At 43.3% G+C, this 27,865-nt stretch overlaps 1 protein-coding gene across 2 annotated transcripts; it reads right to left on the minus strand.

The window, feature by feature from the left end:
- Positions 1-7,352: 7,352 nt before the first annotated feature.
- NUBP2 (nucleotide binding protein 2) lies at positions 7,353-27,861 on the minus strand. 2 transcript variants are annotated; one of them, XM_033963621.1, is made up of 7 exons: positions 27,584-27,840; positions 22,267-22,385; positions 20,952-21,150; positions 15,464-15,618; positions 12,079-12,189; positions 10,896-10,965; positions 7,353-9,061 (listed from the first exon to the last, which is right to left on the minus strand). In XM_033963621.1, exons 1-7 carry the CDS (start codon positions 27,597-27,599, stop codon positions 8,916-8,918), a joined length of 816 nt encoding a protein of 271 aa, XP_033819512.1. In that variant the 5' UTR covers positions 27,600-27,840; the 3' UTR covers positions 7,353-8,915. The 2 variants fall into 2 exon arrangements, with proteins under 2 accessions (XP_033819512.1, XP_033819513.1); XM_033963622.1 differs by lacking the exon at positions 12,079-12,189 and having other exon boundaries at positions 27,584-27,861.
- Between the last annotated feature and the right edge of the window lie 4 nt (positions 27,862-27,865).

The raw sequence follows: 27,865 nt of genomic DNA on the forward strand, positions 1-27,865 counted from the left end.
GGACATTTCCAACTGAACGTGATACAAAAATGGCCATTTTCAAATGGCAAACTGCTGGACGTCCAAATATAATTTTTTTTTTAAGTCTACTTAGGCATCTTGGCCACTGGGAAGTCCAGGCCACCAGAATGTCTAACTTTATACCCCATTTTTGATCAGAAAATCATCCAGGTTGAAAATGTCCTAATCCTAACCATTTGGACATGAGTGGGGCCAGAATAGTCATGGACTGGCCACATAGACATCCTGACAGAGCAATGGGACACCTTAGAGAGCACTGCTGTGAATTTCACATAGAGGGTGCCAGCTGTAGATCTCACTATAACCCCTCTATAATTTAGGGTGAGCCCCCCCAAAAGTACTATACCCTCCTGTGTGCCATGCACATAACACTTATGGCTGCAGGTGGCACCTATATGGCAGTATAATAAGTTTTGGGTGGGCTCACATGTTCTACTATAAATGTAGTGATTAGAGTGGTTTATGGGCCTAGGTCCTCCTCTCTATGGATCATTAGCCCACCCACCAGGCTACTTATGACACCTGTGTGTAGCTCTACCAGGCTTTCCTATACCAGGTGCTGATGTTCTGGAGACCTTTGTAATCTGATCTCTGTGGGTGTCAGGGGGTCCGTGAGCACTGGGGGAGTGTGGGGCTGTTGTACCTTGATGCATGCAGTGATCATCTGGTCAGTTTGGGCACCTTTGTGGCACTTAGACCCTTCTAAAACAGGTTTAATTCCAAAAGTATAAGTTCCGTCCAGGATGTTTTGCAAAATGTTTGATTTTTTGCTGCAAGGTGTCCATGTGTAACCCGTTCTTGAGACCGCCCAAAGCCCGCCTATAACATGTCTCCACCACACCCATTTCATGCTCTGAACGTAGAGGCAGGAACACCTCGCTAGACGTACAGAAAAATGGTTTTTGATCACCAGCACTTGGACGGCCTGGCGATTAGGACATCCTAGTGCCAATTCAAGATGCTTTTTGGACGTCTATGTTTTTTTTATTATGAGCTCGATACTGTATAGAAACCACCTATCACTTAGCCACATAAATGTCAATTATTAGTACCACTGACCTATATCCACTAGTGGCAGAGAGCATGGCAGCCAGCATTTGGCCATGTGCCAGTGACCATTTGTATACCCACATCCCCACTGGTTGGCTGGGAACATCTGTATTTTATTTAAAAAAATTGTAACCCACAAAGTTCTAGGTCTGCGAGTACACATTGATTCACAAGCTCTGTTCTGCTTGCTGCCATGGTTGCAGCCACTGCAGCTGCTCCAGCCTTCCTGCTTTGAATGACTTGGGAAAGGGGAGTGGAGAAGAAAGGAGGATGGAGACCTGCTTTTTCATTTTCCTCAGAAATTGAGTGAAATTTCAGTTATAAAAAGGTCACAGTAGATAAAAGTTAAGGAACTGAATACTAAAAACTATGGGGGGAAAGAGGGATGGGACTTCATATACTGCCTTTCTGTACTTACACTCAAAGTAGTTTACATATTATGTACAGGTAATCCCCCTTTTACTAAGCCACAGTAGAGGTTTCTACAGCAACCTGGAGTGCTAAATTCTCCAATGCTCATAGAATTCCTAACAGCATCGGAGCAACGTTGGAGCATTTAGCACTCTGGGCTGCGGTAGAAACTAGTGACCTGTATTGGCCACCATGAGGATGGGCTACTTGGCTAGATGGACCATTGATCTGACCCAGTAAGGCTATTCTTATGTTTTTAAGTGACTTGCCCATAGTCACAAGAAGCTGCAGTGGGATTTGAGCCCAGTTCCCCAGGTTCTCAGTGTTCCCTCTAAGGACTAAGGACTAAGTGAGCAAAAACTTTTTTTTTTGTGAGCAAAAACTTTTTTCATGTGAGCAAAATTTTTCTGTTACATTACCCTGATGGTATTATGCACACTGTACATTACAAATTAAGAATTACAAAAAGAGATTATGTACTTACCCTGGTAAGATCTTTTCCAGTAGATAGGTGAGACATTCTAGGCAGATGGGTTATTTCCCGATAGCTGCGTGCTGCAGAAGGAATCCACTCCGAATTTTTCACTCTGCCTCTGCTGTACTTCACTGGGTTCTCTAGCTCCAACTACAGTTAGTACCTAAGCATTGAGAGCCACCCAATATACGTGAAGTAGAGGCACCTGTAGCAACAGGCTTAAACCAACTGTTCTGCTCAAGAATTAACTCAACAGTAATGTTAACTGTTAACACCGGCTTCAGAGGAGCTCAGAAACAGCTCCCATATAAAACCGAAACATATATACAAATTCTTTCCAGCCCTCAAGGGCTCACGGGTATCCAAGAATCAGCTTGGAGAAGCATAAAAAGAGTAAAATAGTAGATAGGTGCGATAAGGACTGGGTGAAGATTTAGAATGTCTCATCTATCTATTGGAAAAGAGCTTTCCAGGGTTAGTACATAATGTCTTTTTCCAGTGCAATAGGTGAGACATTCTAGACAGATGGGACGTACAAAATCAGTCCCCCAAATACCTACGGCAGGTTGCCGAGCTGATCCTGACGACCAAGGACCCAAAGACAAAGTCCTTACGGTCTACCAGCAGCTTTCTATCACTTTCCCTCAACCTAGTTCTCCTATTTATTTCCCCTTCTTCCCTATGCCCTTTCTCTCTCCCTTCCAAAGTGTTTGCCCTGTATATCTGCCTTTTCTTTCCCATCCACCATTATCTCACTTTATCTCTCTCCTCAAATATATGTTCCTTTCTTTCCCTCTTCCATCCAGCATTTGCCCCTTCTATACAGTGTCTGCCTCCTCTCTCCCCCTTCCATCCAGCATCTCCACACTCTCCCCTTCCATTAATATCCCCCTCTGTCTCTTCCTCCTTCCATATAGTTTGCCCCCTTTCACTTCCCCCTTCCATCATCTTCCTCCTGTCTCTCCCCTCTTCCATCCAGGCTTCTGTCTTCCTCCTTCTATACAGCTCATTCCTCCTCCCCTTTCTATCCAGCATCTCCCCTCTCTCTCCCCTTCCATATGTCTTCCCCCTTTCCCCCTTCCATCCAGAAGCTTCCTTTTACTTCTCCCGATCCATTATCTCCCTCCTCTCTGTACCCCACCCCAACATCTGCCCTCTCCCTCCCTTGTTCTAGTATCTGTCTTCTCACTTCTATACAAAATCTGCTCCTCTCTCCCCTACACCAAACCATTTCTACCAGATTCTGCCCCATCATTCCTCCCACCTCATTTCCCCCAGTGTCTACCCCTTTCCCCCACACCTTTTCCACCAATATTTGCCCCCTCCCCCACCCACCCCACCAGCTTCTGCCCTTCTCCCCCTCCCACCCCCAAACCATTTCCAATAGCTTCTGCCCTCTCTATCTCCTCCCACCTCTCTTCCACCAGCATCTGTCCCCATCTCATTTCCACCAGTATCTACCTCCACTCTCTCTTCCACCTACTCTCCATATCCACCAGGGTCTGCCTCCTAGCAGCCTCCTAGCATCCCCACTGCTGCTGCTGCAAGAAAAAATGTTTTTGAAAACGACTCAAGCTTTTAGCAGCTGGTGGACAGATAATTATCAACTTTCAGAGTCCAAAATAAAGTGAGTTTTTAAAATAGATCCTTGAAGTGTTATCCTATATAATAAAAAGCTAGCCGCGCATGCGCACTCCTATTTGCGTGTTCCGTGCGCTGTAGGTCTGTGGCCGAAGGAGTGCGCATGCGCGCTTATACGTCACCAGCCAATTGCCTCCACAAGCCGGACCGCAGCCAGCCGCCGATCTCCGCTCCTCCTGCACCATGGCACGCCAGGCATGTCCCTGCCTCTCCCGCCGCCAGCCTCGGGCTCCTGGGGGCCGGCGGTGCGAGCTGCCCGGCCAGTGCTGAGGCCCCGCCTCCCCGCTTCCATCCTACACGGCGCCGTCAGACCCGGACAGCTTACCACGAGGAAATAACAAAACGGCCCTACACTCACAGACCCGTGAGCAGGGTTGCCATGGAAACCCAGCCGGAATAACATGCAGTCGCAAGGGTCAGTGAGAGGGGATCAGGAGCTAAAGAGAGATTGAAAAAAACAAACAAACAACAGTGGACAAGGAGAGAGAGACACACAGACAGTCACAGAAGGACAGGGGGCTAAAGAGACAGATTGAAAAAATAACAAAACACAGAGGACAAGGAGAGAGAGACACACAGGAAAAAAATGACAAACAGACATACAGCAGCCAAGGAGACAGACATACTTACATACAGCGTCCAAGTAGACAGACAGAGACAGTGGGCAAGGAGACAGCAAAAAAAAAATACAAACAGCCAAGGAGACAAACAGAAAAAAATAAAAAATACAATGCCCAAGGATAAATTCAGGAAAAAAAGACATACAATGGCCAAGGAGTTAGATTGCAAAAAAGACATACAGACATACAGCAGCCAATGAGACAGACAGACTGACAGCGACCAAGTAGACAATCAGCAAAAAAACACAAACAAACACAGAAAGCAAAAAAAGAGAAACATACAGCGGCCAAGGAGAAAGGCATGCAACAAATAGGAAAAATATAAAAACTTTTAATAAATCAACCATACGTGAAGAAGGAATTAAAAAAAAAAGGAAGAGACACCTACAGGGAAACACAGGATCAAGAGCATACAGAGAAAACAGAAGTTTGTAGGAATCAGGAACATATAGAGAAAGGAGAGCAGAGACCCCTGCAAGAAGAGAAAAATAGCAAAGAGACTGGGGATGAGAAAGAGAGCAGAGATGCTTGCAGGGAGAAAAAACTAAGCAGTAATGTTACAGCTTGAGAGTGCAGACTGAGGAAGAAAGCAGAGACAGCACTACACAGGGAAATGGAGGGAGGAAAGAGACAGAAAGAAAAATACAGACAGACATAAATTCTAGCACCCGTTAATGTAACGGGCTTAACGACTAGTAAAATCAATATTATGCTTAATACCCAGTCAATTTACCGCACTTAACTTATTATAGTGTTTTTGTGAGGGTCACCAATCAATATCTCACCTGGATGTGTAACAAACCTTAGTACAAATCCTAAACTCCTCATATCCAATATCCAATCCCCAGCTCCTCAGAAGTACCACCTGGGCTCACAGATTTTCATTGCTTTATGTACTATCTCTTCACCGGAGCTAGTGTTTAGCTTTAATAATAAAACTTATTTTATTATTTCTATAACATCCCTTTGGGCATGCTTAGTTTATAAAAGTACTTAGCTTTTAGTGTGGTCTTCCTTTCAGGGATATAGTGGTACTTCTGAGGAACTGAGGATTGGATATTGGATGTGAGAAGTTTAGGATTTGTACTATGGTTTGGTACAAATCTGGGTGAGATAATACCCAGTCAAAGCAGTTTACAAAATTAATAGTATGTGTAAGCTTGAAATGTTTTGGTGGCCCTCAGCACTTTCTCATATTCACACTGCAGCCCTTTACATGAAAAAGGTTGGAGGAAAAGTCTATAGTCTGTAATTGAGAAAGACTTGGGGGAAGCCACTGCTTGCCCTGGATCGGTAGCATGGAATGTTGCTATTCTTTGGGCTTTGTCCAGGTATAAGTGACCTGGATTGGCCACCATTAGAACGGGCTACTGGGCTTGATGGACCACTGGTCTGATCCAGTAAGGCTATTCTTAGGCTAGATGTTCCCCATATAGCTAATTACTTCTGATACAATGGAAATTTCAAGCTTTCCTAAAATATAGTATATTTTTTAAAAAAATATATAGAACCACACCATTGAGTTAGCACAAAATCCCAGATCATCTAGAACATCAGAGACACTTGCACCACTTGTAAGTACCAGGACTAAAATCAGGCCAACAGGTAGGTTCTGGTACTAGTTCTCCCTGCAGCGAATCCAGGATCTCACTGCATCTGGCCAACATTGCAATTAGAATATCCCAATCAAATGGCAGAATAAAATCGCTTACCTATAACATCCACTTGCACTCTCCACCACCACCCCACCTCCCCCCCAGTTTCTTGGCAACTTGATGAAGGTTTTTAATTAAATCTCTATACCTCAATAGTAAACTACCGCAGAAAAAAACCCTCTATAAAAACATAATATATAGAATAAAAAAATAAAAAAACAAAAGGAATCAAAGGTAATACCTTTTTTATTGGACTCATTGTTTGATTAGCTTTCAAAGGTGACCCTTCTTCCTCAGATCAGAAATAGGCAAAAGTTGACAACTGTCAGTATATATAAGTGAAACATCAAAACATTTCAGTAATAATCCCATAGGGGGAGAGGGGTTGAGTGAGGTGCAAGACAAAAGGGGTAGGGTGGGTGAGAAAGAGAAAGACATGGGGCAGGAGATGAGGAGATAAAATCATAAAAATTCATGGCCTGTAATGTGATAGGAAGCTAAGGTAAAGCATGTAATTATACATTATAATTTTTTTAAGTATGATGTCCAGAACGTGTGAAGCAATGTTTAAATAATGAAAAGACAGTTTCCAAAATCAAGCTATTTGAAAACTAACTATCCTACCTGCAGAATGATTCTTTGAGCTAGTGCAATGGCAGGACCTTTGGTTCTGCTGTGACTGCTGCTGCCCTAGGCAATGGCTTATGCTGCCTAACCATTAAGGTAGCCTTGAAATGGAAGGAGCTGAGACATTATAAAGTAGGAGGACAGGGCAGAACACCAAGCAGCTTGAGGACCAGCAGATAGACCAGGAATGGGCAACTCCGGTCCTCGAGGGACGGAATCCAGTCAGGTTTTCAGGATTTCCACAATGAATATACATGAGATCTATTTGCATGCACTGCTTTCAATACATATTCATTGGGAAATCCTGAAAACCTGACTGGATTCTGGCCCTCGAGGACCGGAGTTGCCCATGTCTGAGCTAGACCAACTACTTCTAACCTACATCTCTGGAGAAAACACAGATGTGCTGCCACCATCCTTCTATGATGTTCAATGTACTGCAACCTAAATGAAAGAGCAAGGAAACTACACAATACAGCAGGGAAGGAAGCTAGGAATGAGAGGAACCTCATTCTTATACAAACGTTGTTGCCACTCTCAATACCCATAATTTAGAATACAATAAAACCTTGGTTTGCAAGCATAATTTGTTCTGAAAACATGCTTATAATCCAAAACACTCGTATAATCAAAGCAAATTTCCCATAAGAAATAATGGAAACTGAAGACGATTCGTTCCACAGACCAAAAACTTTAAAATAAAATACTACATGTACTAATTTCAGCTGTTTAGGGTAAGTAATGACCTGCCTGAAGATCTACACAACATAGGACAAGATGAAACGCGATTCTGAGAGACAATTCAGAGAAATCTTCTGTACTGTCTGCATGAAGTCTAACATGAGAATAAAAAGAAAAGTAATTTAAAAATGCATAAATCAAGACCTGAACATACTAAAGAAAAAACACCTTTTATAGGTCATATATGATCAGTATCAGCATCATACATTAAAAGTTAGATGCTCCTTTACTACACAGAGACCCTATTTCCCTTTTCCAATATATAATATTAAAGCACCAAAAGAACAGAAGAAAAATGAAAAAGTAAAAATGTTTCCCAAGCTTTTTTTTTTATATTCCTGACATGGATGAGGTTTGACAACACATACCTGCAGAAGAAAGTCTTCAAAACAGAATAACTAGTGTAACAAATTAGATTATGTTCTAATTAATTCTAGTGACATCATCTTGCACAAAGCCATCTCCATCTTAATTTTATAGCAAAAGAAATTCCAGAGAAAATTGAAATTTGCAATTATAAGTCATACGATAGAAAATTAGACAAGTGGAAAGCAGATTCCAAATAAATAAATATATGAGAGTTTATTTATTTAATTCATTTTATATCCCCAAAGAGCTCAGAACAGGTTACAGGGTAACAAAATCAATCATTGGGAGAAAACCAGAAGTGATATCTGAACATCAGAGATTTCGGAGTCAAACAAGGGACAAGAAATTCCAAAGTCAAGTAAAGCTCTATAAAACACAACTGATTGATTCAGGAGTCATTTACATCTGGATTCTATATATTTGGCACCCATACTTAGACACAATGTTGCTAAGATGTGTTGCAACTTAACTGGTTAACAAGTCAAATTAACAGCAATAATTTGTGCATGCTTCTTGCTACACAGTATTCTACAGCACTGTGCGTTCAAATCCCATAGCACACAATCCAAAAGGATACTGGGAGGATACTGGGCTTGATGGACTTTTGGTCTGCATATTTGTGTGTAGTATTATAGAATACCGAGGATGCACGCTCAAATTAGGTACTAAGAAGTATGGCGCCCAAATTTGGGTACAGGAATCAGTGCTTAATCTGAAGTGCCCTTTATAGAATAGCGTTGGGTGCCAATTTTTTACAGCGCCCAAATTATGGGTACCATTTATAGAATCGAGCCCTTAATATTTTGTGTCTGTACAAGAGGGAACAAGAGCATTGCAAGAGCCATTTATCTTGGAAGTAGATTTGGTTTCTGGTTGATGTATGTTCTTTTTCTTTTTCATTCACTGTTGTTGCTTTCTTAGAATTTTGTGATTGTTGCTTTCCTTTTTGGTTTTTTTAAATTCTACATACTAATAATCTTCTGCTCTTTTCTTAGACCCGCATTCAGATATATAATGCAGCTGCTTCAACTGACTGTGCAGTCTTGGATACTGTGGAGCTCCACTGTTAAAACACCATCTTAAAATGCTCCTTCACATCAAAAGTTGTCAGGAAGAAGACAGAAATCCAGATTCCCATAACAAAGGACATGTTTGATTAGTGAACAGTGACCTCTGCTGCCTTGGCTTAAGCAAGACTTTCAAAAAACCATGTGGAAAATTGCCCGAGCTTTTTCTTTTCCTTTCCATATTCCTTGCATGTATCGTAAAGAATGGCCAGTAGCCGTCCTGCTTCTACCGAAAGGATCAGGAGTTTGATGAAGATGATGCTTCTAGTAACTGCACAACAATCTTGGAAATAGCAGGGAAGGCAGCACTCTGAGGAAATTCCTGCATGAAATCTCTACCTTGCTCCAAGCTTTGACTGAGCTGAGGATCTAACGGCACACAGCCTGTGGGCAAGAGAGACACAAAGCAAATCATGAGCAAGAAGACAGAAACTTAACAGAGTGGAAAATCACAAGAGACACACATTCTGATAGTAAAGACAAACAAAAGAAAAAAAAAAAAAGGTTAGCCCAAAGTCTCGATGACCACACCACACACTTCCACACAGGAGACTTGAATTCAGTTCCTAGGTTGGGCTTCTAATTCCTGGGATATTGGAGGCAAAGTTCACAGCCCTGGGCTGGGGATGGAGCTGGCACCACTGAGCTTGGATTAACAGCTCAAATGAGGGTGCTGCAATTTTGTGGTTATTGCCAAGCTCCATCAGTGCAATGAGTTAGCTGAACTGGGGCACAGGATATTAATACAGGATAGTAGAAGAGGAAACAGGATGAAAAATATGTGGAAGAGAAGATATGCACACAGCTGAAAGGTGGAAGAGCAAATAAATGCCTTCAGCGCTGTACTTCAGCTTTTGCCTCAAAAGCTACACACCTACACTCCTTTAAACAGAGCTGATCACATTATTTAGTCAATTTACATAGAACCAGCTTATCCTAAATACTCTTTTTTACACTAATGTTCATGCTATGACAGCAGAAGGGCCAGACCATCCTTTCTGATAGTACAGATTTAATATTATTTTCACAATCAAAACACAATAAATACCCCACATGGCTCAATGGTCTCCAATGGACAGCTCTTAGCATATGAAGTAATAAAATATTAAATAATATTTTCTAACCAGCAGCTCATGATGGCCACTGTTGGAAACAGGATAATAGGCTTGATGGACCTTTGGTCTGTCCCAGTATAGCAACTCTTAAGTTCTTATGTAACACTTTGGGAGAATATTAACCCATGCATATTAATATATTCAACTATGTTGTCTTGGAAGGATAGGCTACCTTACAGATTTCTCCTGAAGTTGCCAGTCCTTTTAAGATAGAGTCATAAAAAGCAACTTATAGCCATTTCAAAACTCATCTGAGCACAGGACATGCTATTTGTCTGGTACAATATCAACAGGGTTAACCAGATATAGATAGAGAGGTGCCCCCCCGCAGAAGGCAAGTCAATTCCAACTTGACTATAATTTTACTTAATAACTGTTATAATATTGCAATTCAACAGTGTAAATCTCCTTGCTGTGACTTATACAAGTAACATCATGTCCTACAGGATTAAATATCTGAATCTCTTCGAACGTCAGATTGCCGTGTGGAAACCTAACTCACACTGGCTCACATTTTCACAGGTCCATCACATATTTGCTTCTTTTACAACTTTATATTGAATTATGAATCTATGAGACAGGTCAAACAAACTTCTAAACCATGTCACTTATCTTTTTGTTGGAGAAAGGAATTGGGATAAATAAAAATAGGTGGGTAGAGACCACTAGAAATAATCTCAATGAGCAGGCATGTGGCAGTCAGTCCCTCACTCCTCATCTGGATTTTATATAGCACTTAAAAAAAAACTGGCACCAACAACAATGGCCCTTAGCACGATTCTATAAAAGGCACATGCCATATATAGAATACCACTTAGGGCTCCTTTTACTAAGCTGCGATAGCGGTTTTAGCACACGCTAAATTGCCCCGCGCTCTAGACGCTAACGCCAGCATTGAGCTGGCGTTAGTTCTAGCTGCGTAGCGCGGGTTTAGCGCACGCAGCAATTCTGCGCACGCTAAAAACGCTATCGCTGCTTAGTAAAAGGAGCCCTTAGTGGCCGTAAGTACAAGGGGGAGGTTCTAGCTAAGCTAAAAAAGCCCAACAGATTAGCATTAACCTCCTACTTACAGTATACCTAAACAGAGAACTCTTGTCACTTACCTAAAAAGGGGACTCCAGCATGCTTAGCCAGCTCTTCTCCACCCCCTTTGGAGAAAATATTAGTGCACTCCTAGAACAAAGAAAAACACAAGATGTTGTCATTATATAACTGAAACCCTCCAACCCAGAAAAGCTGCTATTGCTTTACATTAAACCAAGCAAGATTCCTCTGTAGAATTCAGATTGTCCTTGAAGTTGGTCTCTCATCTACTGGGGAGCAGCAGCTTAATTAGATGTAATTACTGCTTCCGATTTTAAGATTTATAAACTGTAAATTTAGATATTGAATATTTTCATGCCAAATAGAGCCTTTGGGAAAAGCTTAAGATATGGGAAATGCCTTACTAAGACCTTTGCTCTTGCCCCAACATGAGAAAACAGAAATACAAGTCTCACTGTGGAGGGTGAGATCCCCTCTTGAACTTGAGGTGGCCAGACCAGCCCAGGATTTTTTGCACTGTATGGCTCAAACCTTTTTTTTTTTTAATTTCTTTATTCATTTTATAACTTATATCAAGTGTACATTAAATATCAAACAATTATAGTACAACATCTTTTGAAAATCTACAATATCCTACAAGAAGATTTAACCCCCACCCCCCTCCCAAATTCATATACAACTAAAATATACCACATGAAAATAATATCTTATGTCATTCATATATATATTATTAGTGAAAAACCGAGAATCCCCCCCACCCCAAATCCACATGTGTATTAAAATTGGGAAAAGTGTAAATTATTCATTATAATAATTTAATAATGGTCCCCACACATCCTTAAATTTATTATAATACCCTATTAAGGGCTCCTTTTACTAAGCTGCATTAGGGCTTTAACGCGCGGAACAGCACACGCTACATTGCCACGCGCACTAGACCTTAACACCAGCATTGAGCTCGTGTTAGTTCTAGCCGCGTAGCGTGCGGTGTAGCGCGTGGTAATTTCCTGTGTGCGCTAAAAACGTTAGCGCACCTTAGTAAACGGAGCCCTAAGAGTAGCCTGATGAACATGCTTGGATTTTTACAGAGACAGCAGCCAGTGGAGACAGAAAACAGCCAGATCCAATGCTGATTTTATCCAGTTGCAACTGCAGCAAATTTCTCCTCACAGAGGTTTAATGAGGGCTTCCTAGTTATAAGCACAAATAGGAAGGCCTGAGTATAATGTCTGGAACACTTACCGAACAATGTGGACAGACAAATCCACTCATATTTTCTATAATACCAATCACCCGCAATCCTGTCTTCTTACAAAAGGTCAGCTCCCGTCTCACATCCCCTACAGATACTGCCTGCAAACAGAGGAACATGCACACCCTTCCTAAGAACAGCAATAGTTACCAAACCTTCCTATGGAATGTCAGAGATAAGAGACCCTACAGTCACCCATATACTCAGAGTACATCTTACATGTACATTGTCCCCCAAATTCTATAAATGGCACCCAAAGTTAGGCATGCATTTATAGAATAGGGCCAGTTACATGTGCAACATTATTAACTGATACTAAATTGGCAATATTAATAATTGGCACTAATTTGCCACTGTCCACATAATGGACTTAAACAGTGCGCCTAATTTCTATTGTGTGCAAATGTAAAGGGGGTATTAATGTGGGAGGGGCACAGGTGTGTTAGGGGTGTTATGATTTTTCTTGCATGCACTTTATAGAATAGTTGCATTTATGTGCCCGCTGAAGAACGAACAAATGTGCTTTTGTCATTGGAAATTGACATAGGATGTGAACTGGGCTTTTCAGAGACCTCTCCTTAGGTATCCTTACCTTTGACCTACATCTGTTTTTCTTATCTGATATGCCCATGTTTGCACTGCTTTGTCAATGAATCTCCCTGCCACAGCCAGAGGCCTTCACCTCCTATCAGTAATTGAGAGACAGAAACATTCCTTTCTGTATATACCGTATATACTCAAATATAAACCGAGATTTTGGGGCCAAAAAATGACCCAAAAATGGGGGGTCTCAGTTTCTATTCGGGTCCTAAGGTCTACGCGCTCCCTCGCCATGATCTGTTGCCTGCCTTAAACCATGTTGGTCCAGCGGTGAGCTAGAACAGGAGTGATCCTTCCCAAGTCCTGTCCCGGCCAACTGTTAATCAGGCCCAAGGGAGGCCTGCAACTTGTCCGAGAGGAGGGGTGGTTAAGTCCTGGTGGTCCAGCGGTGAGCTGGGACAGGAGCAATTTTAAAGCGTCTTATCCCAACCAACTGTTAACCACCCCACCTCCCTGACTCCTCTAACATACTTTGGAACCCTGGTGGTCTAGCTGTGAAGCAGGGCAGAGGCAATCTTTGTTTGCTCCTACCCCATGCAGAGCCACGATCAGAAAAGGCTGCCACAAATTCCCAGGGCAGTCTTGTGAAACTGTGAGAATTCACGAGACTGCTGCAGGAACTCCAAGCAACCATTTCTGATTGCAGCTCTGCACAGAGCAGGAACGAACGAAGAGAGCCCCTGCCCCGCTTCATCGCTAGACCACCAAGGTTGAAAGGTATGCTGTAGAGAGATCTGGGAGGTGGGGTTGTTAAGAACATAAGAATAGCCTTACTTGGTCAGACCAATGGTCCATCAAGCCCAGTAGCCAATTCAGGTCCCCAGTACCTGGCCAAAACCCAAGGCGCAGAAACATTCCATGCTACCAATCCAGGGCAAGCAGTGGCTTCCCCCATGTCTGTCTCAGTAACAGACTATGGACTTTTCCTCCAGGAAATTGTCCAAACCTTTCTTAAAACCAGTTGGTAAGGACAGGACATGGTAAGATTGCTCCTGTCCTGGCTCACCGCTGGACCACCAGGGCTTAACCGGGAGATCTGCAACAGGTCTGGGAGGCAGGAGGGTGGCGAAGTGGTTAATAGCTGGCAGGGGAAAGATTGCTCCTGTCCCAGCTCACTGCTGAACCACCAAGGCTTAAAGGAGGCTTGCAGTGGGCATAGAAGGCTGGGTGCAGAGCTGAGAAGGAAGGAGGGACGGAGGGCAGGGTGCAAGGCAGGGCAACTGAATATAAACCCCCCTGGTTTATATTAAAGTGAACCTTTTTCTCCTTTTTTTGGAGGGTGGGGGGAGGTTACTTCGGTTTATAGTCGGGTTGGTTTATATTTGAGTATATATGGTATACACTTTACTCTGGCTAGGCTCTGTGAAAGTGAACATATACATATTTGATTGGTTTCCCTGTTCAAATTCTGCCTTGTTTTGAGCTGGGCAGAGCAAGAGTAAAACTGCACTATGCAATGGTACATTTGAAGTTTTTTTCTTCTATGGCTTTTTGCTACAATATTCCATCTCTGTGTACTGTGGAGATACAGCCGCAAGCCCCTGCAGTCCAAACCCTTCATGCCCACTCCCTGTACAAGTGAGGCAAGTGACTGCCATGAATAATATCTACATGTAACCAGAAGGTGTGTACCTCTTCACTCTGGTATCACATCAGAAGGTATCTATTATATTTAATTCTTAGGCGAGTGTGTGAGTAATTTATGCACATCTGCCCTCCAAAAATACAAAAGAACTCACAAGGTACCACCAGGAGCCATTACTGTTCTAGATCAGCACCCAAATGTCACATCTAAGGGCTAGATTCACGAACCTACCCGATCTGGGCCCGATCCGGGCAGGTCCGATGAATTCACGAAGCCCCAATATGCAGATGGGGCGATCAGAGGAACGCTCCCATCTGACTTCCCGGACCGCTTGATAGCGATCCCCGCTTATGCACAGACCATCTGTAGATGGTCTGCGCATGTGCTGAACCTCAGGGCCGGCATAGATTAAAAAAAAAAAAAATAGGCAATCGTTTTTTTGAAGCCCGTGGTTTTAACCCGCTTAAGCTCGCGGATTAAAACCACGGTCTTGCAGTGAGGGGAAGGGAGGCAGGCAGGCAGCGTGTTCGGGGCAGAAAAGCAGACGTGTTCGGGGCAGGAAGGCAGACGCATTCGGGGCAGGAAGGCTGACGCGTTCGGGGCAGGAAGGCAGATGCGTTCGAGGCAGGAAGGCAGACGCATTCGGGGCAGGTAGGCAGGTGCATTCGGGGCTGCAGGATAGGGGCTGACAGGGCAGAGAGCAGGGCGGCAGAAGGCAGGGCAGCCGGAAAGGGCTTCAGCGACTGGTCCTCAGCAGTCGCTTTTTTTTTGATCGGCCAGGCCAGTTGGTGTTACAGGGTTTTGTTTAGTGAATCGCATCCCTGCCTACTGTGCTTGCCATTGCCCTCATATCCATGCGCGGATTGGAGGATGGTCGGCAGAGAGGTAAGTGAATCGGGCTGGTCGCTAACCGATCAGTACACAATCAGTTTGCTTTGTGAACCTAGCCCCAAGTGCTACCATTTATTCCAGCCATGGGCATGGCATAAGTAGTCATTCCTAAAGTGTGGCACGCAATTGAAAAATTAAGCTAGTATTCTATAACAGATTTGGAATGCACAACAGTGCCATTACAGGATACATCTTAGCACACGTTTTTTTTTGGGGGGGTATCTAATTCTTAGCAACCTACAAAGGATCTTCTTCTGCAGGCTCATCATTTCTCTCCTAACCATGTGAACAGGACATACCTGTGGAGTTGTCACCAAAATAGCTCCAAAAGGCTTGCAGGTACGAAGTGCATCCACTGTAGAGATGTGCTCATCAGATGTCCCTGGAGGTGTGTCTATGAACAGGAAATCCAACTCTCCCCAGGCTACATCATTGACAAATTGTTTTATCAGAGCTGCAGACAGAGAGGAACTCTCCAGTTACATTATTAAAATGGGAGAGGAGCACAACTAGTCAAAAATATATTAGTTCTTAAAAGGTATAGTTATTTATTGACCTTTAACTCTATGTATCCAAGTGGATAAACAAAGCATCCAAGCTAATTTATGTTAAAAAGAAACGAAACAGGGATAGGATGGTTTATATCAGTGGTCTCAAACTCAAACCCTTTGCAGGGCCACATTTTGGATTTGTAGGTACTTGGAGGGCCTCAGAAAAAATAGTTATTGTCTTATTAAAGAAATTTTGCATGAGGTAAAACTCTTTATAGTTTATAAATCTTTCCTTTTGGCTAAGTCTTAATAATAATAATAATAATATTGTAATTTATAGCTAAAGAGACATGATCATGAAACTATTTTATTTTACTTTTGTGATTATGATAAACATACCGAGGGCCTCAAAATAGTACCTGGCGGGCCGCATGTGGCCCCTGGGCCGCGAGTTTGAGACCACTGATTTATATGTATTTGTCAGTGTTTGCTCTGTGTGCATCCATGGCTGGGAGGGCAATTTGGTAAAGTGCAATTCCCTATGCATCGTTTTAGAGTTAATCAGTGTTTGTATACTGCAGCTGCTGGAACCACTTCTCCCATAGAAATGCACTAGGATTTTTTTTTTTCGAGGGGACAGTGGGAGAGACTACTTCCCGGGAATCCTTTTGCCCATTTTTAGCTCAATGTGGTTTTCACTGGGGTTTCTTTCTTCCATGGCAAATTTGATCTCTTCCATTTTACTTTTAGAGAGTTATTTTGCTCCCAAACAGATGGAACCTTTTTGTAACTCCTTATATAGAATTTCTTTCCAACATTCTGTTGGGTTGAAAAGCATAACTTCATTAGCAACTTGGTGCTGCAGTTTAAAATCTTTTTTGCTTAATTAGAAAAAGCAATGCCAACATGCTAGCTACAGCTTTAGCCTTAGCTTTAAATAAATTATTTTATTTCACTAGAAAGAAAGATTAGGTTATTACCTCGATAATCTTCTTTCCTATGAAAGAGAGCAGAGATCCTGAACTAATGGGACATACCTAAGCAGTCCCTAGAGTCTGGGGTGAGAAAGATGAGCCTGCTGCCAGCACTGAGGATCCAAAAGCTGTGTCCAGGTGAGTCACTACATCAACCCTGTAAAACTTTGTGAAAGTATGAAGGGTGGACCATTTCAACACCCTACAAATCTCCTCGGGCAACACTGCCTGGAACTCCACCTCCTAGTGAAGTGTGCTTTCAATGAGAATGGGGATTGTTTTCCACTCCAAATGTATGCTGCAGATATCGCCATGCAAATTCATCTTGAAATAGAAGTTTTGGAAGCTGGCCTTCCGCAATGGCTTGGATTTGTTAAGACGAAAAAATAATCTGAGAACATTCCTGACATCTGTTAGCATTGCATTACTGAATGCTGGTTGTCAGGCATGGCCTAACCAATGTCAGCAGAGGCCTATGGGACATTACATCGATCTGACTCTGGAATGTCAGCCCCTGCACAGAATCCACAGGTACCTTAAGTATCCAGCCAGCCTGGACTGTTTATCAAGACTTGAATGGAACAAAGAAGCCAGATTGACTAATTCCATCAACCATTCCATGCTTGTGTTTCCGGGTTCATATCTTCGACTGAAAAACCTCCCAGCTTTCTTCTTAGTCACTATTGCCATCAGATTGAACGTTGAGTCCCCCCACTGCTGTACAATGCTTTCAATTGCTCTCTGGGAGATGGACCACTCCTCAGGGTCCAGGGTCTGCCGGCTCAGGTAGTCAGCCTGAACATTCTCTACTCCCACTACATGAGTGGCTGAGAGTGCCTGTAGATGAACTTCTGCCCAATGAAACAACAAATGGTCTCCTAGTCTCAGGGGTGTGCTCTTGGTATCTCCCTGTCTGTTGACCTAAGCCACTGCCATTTCATTGTTCGAAACATCCCTGACCGCTTGGCCCTCCAGAGTGTTTTGCAGGCTCTGCAGCATTAGCTGAAGACTCGCAACTCCAGATAGTTGATCGACCATTTCTTCTGAAAGGGCAACCACATCCCCTGAACTGGATGTCCGTTGCAGTGACCTCCCCAGCCATACAGGCTGGTATCTGTCATCAGATCACCCAAGAGTCTATGTGGAGCAGCGTTCCAATGTAGGTGAGTAGTGGTGTGCCTCAGGGATCAGTATTGGGGCCTGTTCAATATATTTGTGAGTGATATTTCTGAAGGATTCTAAGGAAAAAAAGTGTGTGTCTTTTTGCAGATGACACAAAGACAGAGTAGAGAGACATGCCAGAGGGAATAGAAAGCATGAGATGAACATAAGAACATAAGAACATAAGAAGTTGCCTCCGCTGAGGCAGACCATAGGTCCATCCTGCTCAGCGGTCCGCTCCCGCGGCGGCCCATAAGAATGGTATCTGGCAGTTAAAATTTAATGCGAAGAAGTAGAGAGTGATGCACTTGGGAAGTAAAAATCCAAAGGAGTTCTATATGTTTGGGGGTGAGAAGCTGATATGCACAGACAGGGAGAGGGACCTTGGCGTGATAGTGTCCAAGGATCTCAAGACTGCAAAACAATGTGACAAAACAGTGGCTATAGCCAGAAGGATGCTAGGCTATGCAGAGAGAGGAATCGCCAGCAGAAAAAAGAAGCATTGATGCCCCGTAGAAGTCATGGGTGAGACCCCACTTGGAATACTGCATTCAGTTCTGGATGCCGTACCTTGCTAAGGATATAAGAAGACTTGAAGCAGTCCAGAGGAAGGCAACGAAAATGATATCAGGATTGCGCCAAGAGATGTATGAGAAGAGGCTTGAATACCTAAATATGTATACCCTGGAGGAGAGTAGGGATATAGAGGAGATATTATACAGAAGTTTAAATACTTGAAGGGTATTAATCTACAAAGAAATCTATTTCAGAGAGAGAAGCAGTAAAACTAGAGGACATAATATCAGGTTGCAGGGTGGCAGACTTAGGAGAAATATCTGGAAATACTTCTTCACAGAGAGGGTGGTAGAGGCAAAAACAGAAATGGAGTTCAAAAATGCATGGGATAAACACAAAGGATCCCTAAACAGAAAGAGGATAGTTTTGATACAAACTCAACAGATCAAAAACTATATTTTCATTTATGATGCACAGGAATGGTGCTTAAAAGAAGCTCAGCAGCGGGGAAAGAAGATGATGCTAGACGAACTTCTATGGTCTGTATTTCATATAGGGCAAGATGAATCAGGGGGAGAGGGTGGCTGGAGTTAGCTGTTACGGCAACTCTAGCCATGGGGAAGTGTGGGGCGATATAGCCAATGCCGGACAGACTTCTATGGTCTCTGTCCCATATGCGGCAAAAAGGATCAAGAGCAATTATAAGTATCTTTTACCACGTTCAAATCATCTGAGTACAGATCTTACTCAATGGGGGAGGGGAACATCTTATACTGAAACTTAGCAAGTAAAATGAGCAATTACTGGTTTCTTGCCTTGAGCATGAATGTGACTGCCGTTGCAGACTGGATGGACCACACAGGTCTTTCTTTATCTGCCGTCATTTATTGTTACTATATCCAGGCCAGTGGCTTATGAAGAGAATTTGTTTGAGGCGACCAACTTGACAACAGCAAGACTTGAAGGGGGCACAAATGGGCTTTCTCCCAAGACACTACCTCTACAATCGTTGCCATTGATCTTAGCACCTGTAGATAATGCCAGGCTGCATCAATAACAGTTCTGTAATCTGGTGCCTCAGTTTCTGTCTGCATGGCTCAGAAAGAAAAACAAGACCCACTGTCATGTCAAAGAGAACTCCCATGTATTCTAAGGATTGAAGTGACTCTTCTGGAAATTGATTATCCAGCCCAGACACTGTAGTGTCTGCACTGCCATCTCTCCCTCCACCATGGAAAGGGCTCTGATAAGCCAGTCATCCAGATAAAGGTGTATTTGGACCCCTGATATGCAGAATTGCACCGCTGCAACCACCATTACCTTGGTGAAGGTGTGCAGCGCTGTTGCAAGCCCAAAGGAAAAAGCTGAGAACTGAAAATGCTGTTCTAACATGTGAAACCGCAGGAACCTTATGTGAGTCAGAAATATGGGAATGTGGAGATAAGTCTCCGTTAAGTCCAATGAGGCTAGGAGGTTGTAGGTTCAAACCCTTTGCTGCTCCTTGTGACTCTGGGCAAGTCCCTTAATCCTCCACTGTCCCAGGTATATTAGATAGATTTTGAGCCCACTGGGACAGATAAGGAAAATGCTTGAGTACCTGATTTGTAACCTGTTCTGAGCTCCTTTAGGAGGATGGGCTAATAAAAATAGAATGAATAAATCCAAAATGGCTGCCGCAATAGTGATTTGGGTACTGAAAACAGATCGTGGGAGCTAAAAAGAAACTCCAAAAATTTGGGGAAGGGGTTTCTAGAGGTAGGAGACCCCCAATCTGGCCTAGGAACCTTCAAAATTGCAATAGCCAGCACTCACATGTACCTTTTGTGCTGGGAACTGCTTTTTCAGCTTAAGCTGCCAGTGCAGCTATGAGGAAGAGAAGACTTTCTGCCTTAGGCAAGCTGCTTGCTTCTTCGGGCTGCCAAACAGGACCTTAAGTTAAGAAGGTAAGTTGAGACCCCACCCCCACCGATCCACTTGCTTAACCAAGGGGAGAAAGAAATGCAGCCAGCCCCATTCCAGCCCAACCCAGGGCTCACATAACCTGCGCTCAAAATCTAGACGGAGTCTAGGAAAAACCATGCTCCCAGGGGAACGGTTCCAGAGCCTTCTTAACCGGTACAGCAGGCTGGCTAGGTAGGTAAGCTTAGAGACACCTGCTAGCAACAGGAGTCTGTGTCTTCTTGCAGTCAGTACTATCCCAGGAACACAGGGAACCTCTGCAGCACAAAAGCCTCACAATTTGGGAAGTACCCCCACAGAAAAAAAAAAAAAAAAGAAAAAAACCCCAACAAAACAATAAAATCAGAGCAGAACAGAAGACAACTTCTCAACTCGCTTGCAATTAATTGATGGGCTATACCACAGCCCTCTGAAAGGTGGAGCTATGCAAGAAGATGATTGGCAGCTTCCGCAAGGAAATTTGCGGTTTCAGGGCGACTACCCATTAGTTCAGGATCTTTGCTCCTGTTGCATTGGAATTGAGTTTCTAACTCATTAGTGAGCTGCAAGGATGTACACAGAAAAGTGACCGCTCATGTTGGACAAACTTCAGCAGAAGATTGCATGAAAAGAATGAAACATGAAAATTATACAGTTGCCTGCTTGCATGAAACATGCACAGTTGCTAACCCCATCCCTTTCAATACCATTCTTCTTAGGTCCCCTCCACACCACTGCGTCATCTGGCTTCTCTAGCAGAAAACCAATGGACATGAGGGAGATGCTTTTCTCCTGGTCCACGAAGACAGGTACCCAGCCACTATCACACTGATGCACGTCCTTATCCTGGGCATTAAGCATGCGAGGTATACTGGGGCCACAAAAATCCACATCTAGGATCCCCACCTGCAATAAAAATAGATGCCAAACTACCTCAATACTTAAGTTCCTTATTTCAAGTGCATATTTACAAGCAACTAAGAAAATGATTTTGCGACAATGAACAAGTTTAAGCTCAACATTTTTACTGGACTAACTCAGTGCACCCAAGACAAGCTTTGCAGAGATGGTGGGGGGGGGGGGGGGGTGTCAGGATTTGGTGAGTTTCCACTAGACCACCAAGGTATGTTTGTGACTCGACCATCAGGAAATTTTTTGGGCCTAGGTACAGAAAGGAGGAAGCTGGGGAGGGTGTCCCTGAACCACCAAGGTTTTTGTTTTTTGTTTTTTTTTAATTTAGAAAGGGAGAGGGTCAGGTTGGAAGGGCATCAGTCATATGGGAATGAAGCAAGGTGGATACTGCTAGACACCAGGGATATGTTTTTGGTGGAGGGGGCAGGAAGAAGTGTCAGGTTGGGGATAAGGGAATGATGCATGGCATGGCATGCTTGTGGGGGGGGTTGATTTTGTTAAAGTCAACCCTTCTGTCAGTTTCTGAGCCAGGTCACTGCTCAGCACTGGTGTAGCGAGGGTAGGAAGCACTCAGAGTGATGGTGCCCTCCCTTCCCCCTGTACCTCTTTAAATCTTCACCAGCGCAAGCAGCTTCTCGCCCTGCTGCTCGGGCAAACATTGGCTTTCCCTCTAACATCACTTCAAGACCCCGCAACTAGAAAGCGATTTTAGAGTCAGGCCTGTGGCAAAGATTTAAAGAGCTACCAGGGGTGGGGTGGGGTGGGGGTGGGGGGCGAGAACATGGTGTAGGAGGGCTGATAGATGCTGGTGCCTGGGGCATTTCACCCCACCCTCCGCCACTGCTGCTCAGGCACCAACAAGAAAGTTGATATTTAGCACTAAGCTACAAATCACTGCTGTGATTTTAACCCAACATTAATTTGTCATGCTTATTAGTTTGAGTATGCAGCAGCAATTATTAGGTGCTGATTCTGTAATAAGAGTTTTCACTCTACTGTAAGCCTTAGAGCATCAGCCCCTAAGTTTTGATCTGCAGAGACAGCCCCATTTCTCTCTTTAAAACTACACCATGCCATAATAATGTAATTTCTCTATAGTACAGTTCTCACCTTCTTTCCTGCATGACGGAGAGCCAGAACAAGCTCAGTGGAGACAGTACTCTTTCCAACACCTCCTTTCCCTGAAAGTACCAAAATAATGTGCCGTACGCCAGCCAGATTATTATTCTCTGAATGAGACAAAAAATAAAAATGAAGGATCATTGATAACATAACTATGCTCTATCTACAGTGGCTCCCAAATCTGTTCTCAGGTACCCCCTTGTCAGCTGCATTTTCAGGACATCCATAATGAATAAGCATTCATTGCGTCTTGTTCTAAGTCTTACAGCAAAATGCTATACAGGCAGTCCCTTGGGTTAAGAACAGGTTCTGTTTTTTAAACTGTTCTTAAGTTGAATTTGTATGTAACTCAGGTCCTAATATTCTTCCTATCTTCCCCACCTCCTTGAGGCCCTCTTGCATCCCTTTCTATCCATCTCACAGTTTCCTCTCTACCACCACATCCAACATTACTCCCTTTCATCTCTTTCTTCCCTGTGCATCTCTACCTCACTCCTCTCCCACCAGCATGTCCAATAATTCTCTCTCCCTCCCTTCACCCATCAATTCTCCTCTTTCTTCATCTCCCCATGTGCACCATCTCTCTTTCCCTCTCACTCAGACACCCAGTTCTCCCTTTCTATTCCCTCCCCCACCTCAGCATCTATTTCCCTCACTCCCTCCATTCTTCCATCCTATGGCTCATGTTCCCCTCCTTTCCTCCATTCTGTGTCTCAAGTTCATGCCCCATCCCTCCTTCCTTCCGTCCTTTGTCCGAAGTCTGTGCTCCCTCCCTCCTGAGTCCCAAAGTTCCCCTCTCACTCCCTTCATTCTGTGCCCCAAGTACATGTCTCCCTCTGGCATGCGTTTACCTTCTTCTGGCTGGCTCCCTCCTCCTTCCAGCCACAGTCATTTCTCTATACAAAGCTGTGGGCAGCGGCTCCTATGCACGTCTCACGGCTGAGCCGGAAGCCTTCCCCCTGATGTCCCACGTCCGAGAAAAGACTTCCAGCTCAACCACAGGATGTGCATAAGAGCCGCTGCCCGCAGCTTTATGCAGAGAAATGACTGCAGCTGGAAGGAGGAGGGAGCCAGCCAGAAGGTAAACACCTGTCGGAGGGAGGCACGTACTTGGGGCACAGAATGGAGGGAGAGAGGTGCATTGGGACACTGAAGGTTGAACAGGACACCCGTTCATAAGTGCGAATCCGACGTAAGTCGGATGCTTGTAAAACGGGGACTGCCCATACTCTGCACAATTATCTGCAAAGGAGTTTCTTCTTGAGAACTTGCATATGAGTAGCCATCCATAGGCATGTCTTTATTTTCAGCTGTTTCTCTTAGAGCTTGGGCATTCCAGTTGAGAGATAGAAGCATTTAAAGTCACAAACCACACCATGAAACAAATTACACATGCATATGAGCTTGAAACCTAAGCAGTAACCCAAAGGTTGGACTTCCAGGCAGATCCCAAAACAGATCCTCAGGAGCTTTGGCAACTCACTTAACCCTCCATTGCCTTGGTTACTATACTTTGTTGGCATTTATGTTTCTTTCCTAAATGTGTTATTGTTGATTTTAATGTGCATTTCCAGCCATTTTGCCAGGTTTTTTTAAGAGCATTTGTAAATTTGTCATTCATTCATTTTAAAAGTGAACTCTGTATATGCCATTAATGAAGATACTGAATTGCATAAGATTGTCAGCCTAGCATTGCTAGCAGCCAGCATTTTCAGTTGGCCTAACCAACGTCAGCAAAGGCCTATGGGACATTATATCAATTTGACTCTGGAATGTTGATGTAGACCCTAAATGCTCCTGCACAGAATTCACATACATTAAGCATCCAGCCAGAATGGATTGTTTATCAAGAAGATAGGCTACTTGAATGGGACAAAGAAGCCAGAGACTAATCCCATTTACCATGCCTGCAAGTATCACATCTTCCTTATCAATTAAACTAACCATTGTTTCAAACAGTTTATAAATTATAAACAGAAAGATACTGGGAAATACAATAGTTTCTACCTATAAAAGCCTCCTCTCTGCAACACCCCCTCTCTCTCTGTCTGGAACATCACCCCCCCTTTCTTCTCTGTCTTTCCTCTGAACTCTGTAAGGCAGGTAGACTGTCTTTTCTCTCTCATTAATTGTAATGCTTGATGTATCTTTATGAATCTTACTTTTCAGTAATATTAAGCTTATTTTTATATTATATTCTTTGTGTAATCACTTCTGGCTGTGCTTGTCATTTGATTTTACTTCCTACTGAATCTTCTACGAGGTTATTGAACCCGAGACCTGGCGGATTGTAAGGCTGCTTCAAAATTACCCCTCTAAACCTTACATTTGAGGGGCTAAACCTTACAAAGATCTATGCATACAATGGAGACAGTGCATGCAACTAGATCTCATGCACATCCATTGGGGAAATCCTGACCTAGCAAAGGCAGAGGTTGGACACCTTTGGTTTAGCACATCTACTGAATCCCCTGCTATACATGTCATTGCAGGCCACAATTAATAGCTATGGGGCTCATAATCAAAACGTAAACACATCTAAAAATCCACCCAAGTCGGCACTTGGATGACCTAAAAGACAGGTCGTCCGAGTGCCGATAATCAAACTAACTTTCTAGACATATACAGGGACTTTTTAGGCCTCTAAATGCTGCTGTGCGCCCAGAGCCAAAAGGGGCATATCTGAAGGAGTGGTTAGGGCGGGGTGTGGGCTGACCTAGAGTTAGTCATCCTGCAGGGATAATCGAATGTTTCACAAGACTTCCTGGACAAAACTTATATGTTGTGAGTTAGATGATGTAAAAGCAAGTATAAATGCCAAAAAGGTATTCAAAGTGACCAAATAACCACTGCAGACAACATAAAGACCTCGCACACTGCCACAAATATCAGAATAAAAACGTACATACCTGTCTCTGAAACATCAGCACCTGCTATAGGAAAGCCTAGTAGAGCTGCATACAGGTGTTTTAAGTAGCCTGGGGGGTGGGCTAGTGAACCATAGAGAGGAGGACTCAGGCCCATAAGCCATTCTAATAACTACATTCATGGTGGAAAATGTGAGCCCCCAAAACCCTACTGTATTGCCACATGATGGAGCAATGGATGACAAACTTCAAGCTCAAACTTAATTCAGAAAAAACAAGATTCTTCATGCTTCACCACATCCGTTTGACACCAAAACACCTCTATGCATCAATGAACTTAATCACCCCATCTAGCCCACCATAAAGATACTAGGCGTAACTCTAGATCAATGCCTAACCATGAAAGATCAGGTGGACTCCTTAATCAGAAAGGGTTTCTTCACTCTCTGGAAACTCAGATCCATTAAAGCTTATTTCGATACGTCGGCATTCAGAACCATGGTCCAATCCCTTGTACTAAGTCATCTTGACTACTGTAACATCGCCTACTTAGCCATTTCCCAAAAAAATATGCGACGTATACAACTAATGCAAAATGCAGCGGTCAGATTAATCTTCAGACTAAATAAATTCGATCATGTATCACCCTACTACCGGCAGTTACATTGGCTACCGATGGAAGAACGCATAAAGTTTAAATTCGCCTGTTTCTGCTTTAAAGCGCTAAACGGACTAGCCCCTAAATACATAATTGACCTTTTCTCCTTCTCTGCCAACAGACACAAGAGAAGCTCTCATTCCTACTTCGTTTCCCCCCCCCCCCCAGTTAGAGGTTGTAAACTGAAAAAACACCATGAACACCTTCTTTCACATCAAGCAGCATTGTGGGGTAAAGACCTAGATCAACTGCTTTTGCCCACTACTTATGAGGAATTCAGAAAACGTCTAAAAACTCAACTGTTCCTAAAGTATCTAGACAACTGACCCACTCATCTTCTTTCTCCTCCATAGTGATTCCTCTGTCCTATTAATCTCTTTCTCCTCAACAAAGCATTTCCAGTCCTATTAACTCTCCTCTTCCCCCCTCTTAAATTCAATCAATTTGTACCTCGCTTAATCTATTGTAAACCGCATAGTACTTAACGGTATTGCGGTATATAAGCTGTTATTATTATTATTATTATAATATAGGTGCCACCTGCAGCCATAAGGGCTATTGGGGTTGTAGACAGATAGGTATAGTGTTTTGGGGGGCTCACCATATTCTATAAGGGAGTTCTGGTGAGATGTTTATGTGGCATCCTTTTTGTGAAGTTCACGGCAGTTCACTGCTCTGTTGCCATGTCTGGGTGGCCAGTCCATTACAATGCTGGCCCCTCCCATGTCCAAATGGTCTTGTTCTAAACGTTTGGGACTTAAGACACATTTTTAGTCGAAAATGTGGTATAAAGACAGACGTACTGGTGGTTTGGATGATCAATGGTCTGGTCGTCCAGATAGACGATTTAGAAAAAAATATATTCTGGACATATTTTTCGAGAATGGACATTTTACCAATTTGGGCGTCTAGCGCCATACGTCCAAATCGGACTTAGACATTTCTTTTGATTATGCCCCTCCATGGGATCAGTATGGTAAGCTAGCCGAATGTCATCTGCATAGATATAGGTGGAGATACCATAAGACTGAATAAGGGTTGCCAAAGGACTCAAACAGATATTGAGATATTAAACAGTGACGAAACAGTAATCATAGGAGCCAACTTTTCAAACTTATTGGGGGTGGTAAATTCACTAATTACTTACCCCTGAACACGGTCAAGGAATGTGTTCAATATTTGAGATGCTCTTATAGTACAGGGATTCAAACAGGGATTGGACAGATTCCTGAGGGAAAAGGGGACCGTGGGGTACTGAGGGAGGTGCTGGGGTGTTGCATAAGTATAGACAGCTCACCAGGTCGTGCAGGTGCAAGGCCGGAGGGTTAGGACATTGATGGGAAGATAGGACTTCGATGAGAAACCTAGGGGGCAAGGGGGCCCCTTCTGGTGATTAAGGCTGTTGGGCCGCCGCGGGGGCGGACTGCTGGGCGGGATGGACCTCTGGTCTGACCCGGCAGAGGCACTACTTATGTTCTTATGTTCTTATGTTCTCAAGCACCCAGATAAGTGGCTTCTATGGCAGTAATAGTAAAAGAAAATATCCCACTTATCAGTCAATAGTCAGTTCCAGTAAAGGTCAACACAGAGAATTATTGAATATCACCACTCGTGGCTGTTTAAGATGTTTTCGTTTCGTTGCTATTTTTACAAAACGTAACGGGTTGTATCATCGAGTCAACATCCAGTAAGAACAAAAATAAAATTATTCATCTTTATTTATTTATAATTACTTTATCTGGCAGAACTTTCCAGAACATCTTTCAACTTATTTACTTACCCTTTCTTTCTTCCATGCTGCCTTGACTTTTTCTTTGCTAGTGATTTCCGTATATCGGAAATGACAGAAGTCTCCTCCAATCACAACCCAACCTTTGGGTCATACAATCCACCCTTCGAATAGAGAGAAACAATTTCAGCCAATGGATCAGCATTTCTAATACGAGATGAAAGGCTCCGAGCTGTAAAGGGCTTGAAAATGAAAATCACCCCTAGCCAATCGATTCAGCCATCTGTTTGTTGACGTGACATTTTAACCAATGAACGTCTCTGATATTTCTGT

The sequence above is a fragment of the Geotrypetes seraphini genome, chromosome 11 (assembly GCF_902459505.1).
Source record: "Geotrypetes seraphini chromosome 11, aGeoSer1.1, whole genome shotgun sequence".
NCBI classification, from domain to species: Eukaryota; Metazoa; Chordata; class Amphibia; order Gymnophiona; family Dermophiidae; genus Geotrypetes; species Geotrypetes seraphini.

What these genes read in the sequence shown, in the direction of transcription:
- NUBP2 (XM_033963621.1), bottom strand. An exon ending in TCCGTCATGCAGGAAAGAAG is followed by an intron (nt 21,151 to 22,266) that starts GTGAGAACTGTA and finishes TTTTTATTGCAG; the next exon opens with GTGGGGATCCTAGATGTGGA. An exon ending in GAGGGGACCTAAGAAGAATG is followed by an intron (nt 15,619 to 20,951) that starts GTATTGAAAGGG and finishes CTCTGTCTGCAG; the next exon opens with CTCTGATAAAACAATTTGTC.